This window comes from Arachis ipaensis, chromosome B02, assembly GCF_000816755.2.
Source record: "Arachis ipaensis cultivar K30076 chromosome B02, Araip1.1, whole genome shotgun sequence".
NCBI classification, from domain to species: domain Eukaryota; kingdom Viridiplantae; phylum Streptophyta; class Magnoliopsida; order Fabales; family Fabaceae; genus Arachis; species Arachis ipaensis.
In genome coordinates, this window is record NC_029786.2 from 108,061,989 (window position 1) to 108,070,327 (window position 8,339).

The following is an 8,339-nucleotide window of genomic DNA, read 5'->3' on the forward strand; positions in this document are numbered from 1 at the left end:
AAAAATTGCCAGCATGTTAAGGAATTGATGAATTGGTTCCCCCATTCTCTAGTATTTGTTATTTGACAATACCTGTTGGATGTTGGACAGGTCTGAAACTGACATCATCAATGTGGTTGAGCAAAGGATATGGCATTCCATGGAAGAAGGCCATTTTGAGAACTTGCCCGGGAAGGGGAAGCCGCTTAAGCTCGACATAAACCCTCATGCTGATCCAGCTGAAGACACTCTATACAGGATTTTGTCCAAAAATGGTTGTGCACCAGAGTGGGTTGAGCTTAACAAAGAGATAAGATCTAAGGTGTCCGAATTCAGGACAGCCTTGAAGAAAGCTTGGGCAAGTAAATGCAGTGGAGATCACTCTAAGTGGTATGAATGTTCAGAGGCTCTGAAATTGCAGCTAAGAGACATTAACAACATGGTGAGTTAAGTCATTTATTTATGAAAATCGGGTTTTGTTTCTAGCAATGGGGAGAGGAGTTCTGATGGATATATGGTTAGATGTTAATATGATTTATGATTGGACACTACAATGTTATAGCCAACTTCACTTACTGGGATAAGGTTAGATGTTAATGTGATTTATGATTGGACACTATAGGATTATGGCTGAGCCCATCAATTTGGACAAGACTTGGTTGTTATTGTTTGCTAATTGTTAGGACTTAGGAATAGGGAAATGTGCACTCTTTGATATTTATGATGTGTAATAACGAATAAATCTATACTTATTTTGTAGGTTTTCCGGTATAATCTCATTGTGCCTTTTGGTAGGCAAATGTTTGGTCTCAAGTGGGAGAAAGAGTTAGGTTATTTACAAGAACAAGACTGAGATTCGGTGTTGCTATTTGCTACTACTAGTATTTATCTTTGGAGCCAGTTGGTTACCGTTGTAGAGGTTCTTCAACCAAGGGAAATGGAAGAAGATCAAGATATATACAACGAGAATGTAGTAATCAAGCAAGTTGTCATAAAAAATTTACTTTAATTTATGCCTTATAAGCATAGGATATGAACTTTAGTAATCCCTTATGTGAACAGGGTTTTCTAAAGATAAAGTATATTGTGATAGTATTATTCAGTCTTAGTGTAGGGGAAAATATTATATTTGCAAAGACAATTTTGTCACTTGATGATATGATAAAGATAATGGAGAATAAGATTAAAGAAAGAACATAGACGTATGTAACCAGAGATTATTGATTTCTGTACTTTTGACAAACAAGGAGTTACATTCTCAAGTTCTATATTTCATAATTTGGTTCTCAAATATTTGATGTTCTAGCTGCAAGATGTATCAGATTTTTACTGTGATAAGCAATACGTAGCTTCTTGTATTTCTGCAGAAAAGCTCCAAGATCAATCTCTTTATCAAGTAATTGTTGGTGCAGATTTTCTGATTCTTCTTCAGTCTTGTTCATAGCCCCTGCGAATTTTTTGTATCGTATGATAAGGAAGGTTTTAACTTTTGATCAGGATAAAACTTTGTATTATAATGACTGATTATCATTATTCAGAGCATACCTTGAATCCTATGAAGAAGGAATGGTAGGGAACTCAACTTCAACATTTCTTCTTTCTGTTTCTCAAGCTCCTTTAGTTTCTCTTGTGCAGCAGCTAGTTCACTTGTCCGAATGATTCTACACTGTTTACATAGAATGTTGAATATTCCACACTTGGCATAAGAATTACACAAATCATAAGAATTACTTCCTTCAGTTTCTTCTTACCTGATTTTTTAGTTCCAAAACACGAGGTTCCTTTTGTAGATTTTCATCTGAGTTAACAAAAACACAAGTTGTTTGTCAGCTCATAATACAACAAATGATTACTATGTTCAAGAAACGTATTTTTATCAGATAATAAAAGAAATAAAATAAAATATAAAAAATCTCACCAACAAGCAGCATATTCTCCTTGCATAGTTCATCTTTCAGCTGATCATATCATTCAGCAAAAAAGGGGTTAAGAACATAAATAAGTATAGTCATTGCAGGATCAAATGTAAAAAACACAACTATTTCTACATCAAGCACTGAAGGTGAAGCAATAACATGCAACTTACATTATTTTGAATCTTGACCTGTTCAAGCGACTGTAAAAACCGTTGATAAGCATCTTTCTCGGACGAAATTTTTCGCAACTCATCAACACTGGCAAATTTGTAAAGAAGGGGAAAGCACTAAAATCATTATCATTCAAGGAATTAAATGGTTCATAATTTCGGAAAAAGATCCTCTAACGTGTAATGTGAGAAGATTTACAAAGTAACAAAGTAAGAGATTAATCACCATTGAATTCGTAACTTCTATTTTGTGGGAAATGGATCCTCTCCAGTTTTTTCAACACTTGAGGAAATGCAGTATGATCTCTCACCATTAACTTTATAAGTGGGGCCAAAATTAAATGAGAGAGAGTATAATGAAGAGTGAGAGATCACAATTGACACCATTCAGTTTTTTCTTCACCGCAGAGGATCCACTCCCTATTTTGTCTGAATCCCACTACCTTAACTCAATGGTGATTAGACTCACTTTCTCCCTTTCTCACTTTCTACCATAATTTCAGATTGATCAGAGAATGCTAACTGATAGAACCCTCTCAAGAGCTCAAGAGCAACCATCTAAAGAACTAGCTATATTACCATCCAAGCAATTTAAGATTTCTTTAACATGATTGAAAGCTTTAAGCACAAGAATATTGTAGCTAAAACCAACCCTCTTTCATGTGATACTATTTCAAAATTATGCTTCCCAACTACACAATAATTAACAAATCCAGTAGGATTCAAACCGAAACCGGAATCAATCAAACACTGATTTCAAAAGGTGTAGTTTTAAGGTGAACCTTTTGTCCTTCAAAGCAGCAATAACTCCAGCAGCTTCAGCAGGTGGAACATGTGAAGGCCTAGAAGAAGAAGAAGAAGAACTTGTGTAGCTCATTGAAGATGACTGATGCAAATGTTGGTGAGATGGTTCTTGTTCTTGTTCTTGTGATCCCCTAAGAATTAAAAAAATAATGATGACAATAATAATAAAAAGAAGTAAAATTAAGCCCTACTCCATAGAAGGCAACACTAATCTGCAAAAAAAATTATCAAACCCTAAAAACAAACCTAACCAAAAATTCAAAATTTCTACTTAATAACTAATTTGCAATTCATGATAACTAAAATTAAAATTCAAGCTATAACAATAAGAATAGAAAAAAAAAATCACTATCTGAATCTTAGCTGAAAATATATATAACTGAAAATGAAAAAATATATAAATGAAAATGAAAAGGATGAGAATGAAGAGTTAGTTACCAAAATCTAGTGAAGATTGAAGACATTGATGAATAGAAACGTATCTGAATTTGAGGAACCGAATGAATGTAGAACGCGTGTGTGAATGTGAATCTATGACTCCGTCTACCTTTCTCTTTCTTCTTAACATTAAGAAATCTTCCCACCGCAACTGAAATTTATTTATTTATTTATTTTTTTACTGAAGATAGGAAGAGTCGAAACTGCAACCTCTTAATTGAGTATGGGAAGACCATGTCATTTGAGCTATTATTTCTTGGCCTGCAACTGAAATTTATTGCTTACATAATAGAAAGTTTTTTAATATGAGATTTAAAAAAAATCCATTTTATTGAGAAAAAAAATCTGTATTTAAAATTTATTTTTTTTATTTGGAATCACTTTTAATCTAATTTCTGTGTTTGACATTTTAAATGTCATGTATAAATTGTGAGAATCAACTTAAAAATCAAAACACTTTTAATCTAATCTATGAATGAAACTTTCAAATGAATTAAAATAATTCAATCTAATATTTCTTCAGCTCTTTACTTTAATTTTTAATATTATTTTCTAAACTATCAAATTGATCACTAAAATATACAACAACATGTATGTCATACTTAGTATGTTTTGTCTCTTTTATCTTAGTAGTTTTGTAATTTTTATTTTTGTCTTTATCTTTATCTTTATCTTTATTTTTATATTTATATTTATAGTAATATAAATGGAGAGCTCATCTATTAACATGACACTCATACATTGAGTCTGAGAGTTTATTTGTTTAGGTGTCGTCACTAAAATTTTTTAAATTTATATTTATAAATTATAAATTATTATTTACTTAGGTTGTTATTTTCAAATTTTAAATTATATATTTGAATTGTTATACTTAGGTTGTTATTTTTCAAATTTTAAATTATTTTAAATTTCAAATTTTAAATTTTAAATTATATATTTTAAATTGTAAAATAAATATATGATTATCTATCATCAATCTCTAATTCAATAACAGAGTATTGGATAGATTTGTCATTCTTTTCAAGAGACTTCTCACTCCCAATTCCATCAAGATATTCAATAACACCTGGAATGATTTAAAATTAAAAAAAAAATTGTTATCAATAAGTTTGTTAAAAACAAAATACAGCCGAATTTATCAATAAAATAAATAAATTTATAAATAAATTATATTTTTTCTAAAATAATAAACTTACTAACTAAGTAGGTGTAATGGTACCCAAGAGCATAGAGAGTGTCAAAAATCACAAAATTAAATTCATATCGTGGGATACTTGACAATTCTAAAAGTTTATGCACATCAGTACGTTAGTTTAAATTAACTATGTACCCATGATGTGTAGTATTGAAGTTACCCTTATTGAGTCCAACACTAAAATATCTTATTTGATAAGATATTCCTTCCTTTAGCAGATTTACTAATCGAGACACAAGAGCCCTCTTGATCGAGGCGTGTATTTTTCCTTCCCTAGAATTGATAAACAAAAATCAAAGAACAATTAGATGAGGATAAACAAACAAATTTAAAATATAAATAATATAAATTTAAAATAAAATAAAAAAATATTAATAGAAAACCACGTCTTCGTCGGGCCAAACCATCTCAATTGAGTATGGCAATGAAGAATTTCCGTTCATAACCGTATCACTCGTATACGTACACACAAATTGTCGATTGTATGTTTGATTTCTGCGATTTTGTGAATACTAGCCATTGGAATAAGTAGAGAAATTTTAGATTTTGGATGTATGTAAAGAAAGAGTTTGATGTACTTTAAATTATAGTGCTACACATATCTCATAACTTATACTTTTATAATGGACTCTTAGCTAAATTTTTTTTAATTTGATTGACTTTAATTTAAATTTAAATTAAATTTACAGATAAAGTAAATAAATATATTAACAATTTTTAAAATTCTAAATATACGTATGTAGCTCTATTTTTTGAAAAAAATCTACAAAAATTTAAAAAATAATACTAAACAAAATCAACAAATTTTTAAAAAATAGTGTTAAAATTTAAAAATAACAACCTAAATAAAATAATTTATAATTTAAAAAATAACAACCTAACTACAACAATCTAAGATTTAAAAAAAATCTAAATAAAATAATTTAAAATTTAAAAAATAACAACCTAAGTATAACAATCCAAATATATAATTTAAAATTTGAAAATAACCACCTAAGCAAATAAACTCCCAGACTCAACGTATGAGTGCCACGTCAGCAAATGAACTCCCCATTTGTATTAGAATAAAGATAAAGATTTCAATAAATTTTAATCGTTAATTTTAATTATATATCTTATATATAAATTTTATAATTAAGATTAACAATTAAAAAAACTAAAACACCAGTGAATTGGTACACTTAACAAAATTTTCTATATACATATGTTGGAATTTTCTCAACCCAAAGATTATCTATGTTAAATCATTAAAAAAGGAAATACTTGAATGCGGAAGCGTACTGAATTCATAAACATGAATCATGATTGGAAGAGTCTGGATTTTGTAATTATTTCGATCCTCCTCAACCAAAGCCTTCTGTATTTCTAGGTGGCTGAACTGCAACTCTTTTGATGGAAAAAGAGCAACAAATGTGGCTTTGGTATATTAGGGACCGAAATCCTGAAGGCACTATTTATATTTGAGCATTGGCACTCATTAAACCCTAAAGCCCAAATAAAATAGTATCTAAAGTCCAAAAGATAATATATCTAAAATCCAAAAGATAATTATCTAAAGAACAAAAGATAATATCTGATTTTATTCTCATTTAATTCCAAATCAAAAGTAATAATGACTTATTTAATTTAACATTTATAAAAATAAATGAGATCAACATTTTTTAAGTTATTTAATTTAAAATAGCATAATTTGTGATTACAATTAATATATGTATTACCCACAAACAAATTAAAAAATTAAAATAATTTCCTAACAACATATCCTCTTTTTTAAACACTTTGGCACTTTCAAAAACATATATGGTTTTCCTTTTATCAATTTATCTAATATATCATATTTAAATTTGATGGTAAAAGACAAACATGATTCCATTGTTGTCCAGCGGTAAGGATATCTAGCTTTTACCTAAGAGACTCGGGTTCAATTCTAATCTTAAAATTTTTCCCTTTATTTTCCATTTTTTAAATCCTCATTTACCAAATTACTGTCATTTTCCCAGAGTGCTCATTGTTAATGTTACGAATAACATGCAAGAAGAATTAAATTATGCAGTTACAAGGGAAAAATAACTAAAACATGAATAAACATAAAAGAGACACCAATAACCAACTTGGGTTGGTCGAGTGGTCAGCTCACTCGTCCGCTTAAGCAAGTGTCAGGGGTTCGAATCCTGCCTTGTGCATGCAGCAACCTATTGGCCAACGACAGACTCTTAGATGGAGCTCCGATCTACGACGGATTAGTCCTTGACCTGTCGTACTGGGGATACCGTGGGAAACAAAAAAATAAATAAAAGAGACACCAATGCATTAGATCCACTACTAAGGGATAGAAATTTGCTTTATTTGAAGGAAAAGGGACAATGAATTTTAGCTATTTACAATTAATATGACAGGTTGTTCTTGATCTTAGGCTTCAAAAGTGTGATTTTGTGGCAGCATATGATGCGCCATATGAACATGTATGTATCAATAAATCCACACATACATTTAAATTGGTTAATTAAGAGATAATTAATCAAAGCTTGAATTATAAGGAAACAGAATTTCAGGTCATGAGGGCCAGAAGCATAAATAATAAAGAGGATGATGCATTTGCATATGAATTGGTATTTTTCCTTTTTCTACATTCCCATGTTAGCCAACTTGTTTGCCAGCCTAGCTTTGTTCATTTCATCACTACATAAATGCTTTGGCCTTTTAGTAATTATATTCAAATTAGCATATAATTAGTAGGGTTAATTACACTTTATCCTTTTAACATTCCTGTGCCTATTGTAGCCTTTGATAGTCTTAAAATGTACAAATTTATAATCTGAGTCTTTTTTTTATTTTTCAAATATGCATTTTAATAGTAATAATAATAATAATAAAGTACACTTTACTTTCTTAAACTTTGAATTAATGTTATATGTACCTCATTTACTTTTTTTAACCTTTTTTATCGTATAACTTTTTTTTTTGTTGTCCACGGATCTGTCGCAGATCTAAACTCTATTTAAGAGTCTGTCGTTGGACTAATGGGTAGTTGCATGCACAAAGTGATATTAGAACCCCCGATACTTTACTTAAGCGGATGAGTAAGTTGACCACGCGACCAATCTAAATTGGTTGTTTTATCGTGTAACTTTAATACCTTACATTTTGTTAAGTTTGTGTTGTAATTTTTTAAAACAATCACACAAAAAAATTACTAACATGGTTGATGTGGATGTGTACTTACATTTAAGAAAGATTAGGCAATTACTTAGCTTGCTTTAAAAAAAATTAAAATTAGAATCTAAACGTAAATACTAAAATAAATATTTAAGTTTTTTTAGAGTAAACATCTAAATTAATTTCTAACAAATATTCAGGTTGGACACTCTGATTTTTAATATATTTTTATTATTTAAAAGTCTCAGAAAATTATTTTTGTCGACAAATTAATATTTCTATTATGTGTGTTAAACAAATATATCTTTTGCAAATTTTATTACAAAATATTAAGTTTAAAAAAGATTTAATTATCCTGTTGGTCCCTATAATTTTGCAAAATTTTTAATTAGATCTCTGTACTTTTTTTCCTTTTAACTGAGTCTTTGCACTATTTTTTTTATTGGGTCCCTACACTTTTTTTTCTTTTTATTTGGGTTCCTGCACCAAATTTTTTTTAGTTAGATCTTTATAAAATTAAGCCAATTACTGTCAAGAGGGACCTAATTGAAAAAAAAATTGGTGCAGAAACCTAATTAAAAGAAAAAAAAATATAAAGACCTAATTGAAAATTTTGCAAAACTATAAAGACCAATAGAATAATTAAACCTTTAAAAAAATATTAATATAAAAGAAATAACT

General features: G+C 29.2%; 2 protein-coding genes across 2 annotated transcripts in view; one reads left to right on the forward strand and one right to left on the reverse strand.

Annotated features, from left to right (window-relative positions):
• LOC107626440 (dnaJ homolog subfamily C member 28) overlaps positions 1-1,253 on the forward strand; it is a 2,185-nt gene extending 932 nt beyond the window's left edge. The window contains exons 2-3 of the mRNA XM_016329320.2: positions 91-421; positions 740-1,253. Of these exons, the coding sequence (XP_016184806.1) occupies positions 91-421; positions 740-832 (424 nt within the window). The 3' untranslated portion in view covers positions 833-1,253. The remainder of the gene's footprint in view (positions 1-90; positions 422-739) is intronic.
• On the reverse strand, positions 1,158-2,907 carry LOC107626441 (vacuolar protein-sorting-associated protein 37 homolog 2; the record flags this gene model as incomplete). The annotated part of the gene is given in 6 exon segments (XM_016329321.2): positions 1,158-1,426; positions 1,525-1,645; positions 1,731-1,777; positions 1,898-1,937; positions 2,066-2,153; positions 2,848-2,907. Coding segments are annotated over 6 exon segments (517 nt in total), but the record flags the coding sequence as incomplete, so codon positions are not given.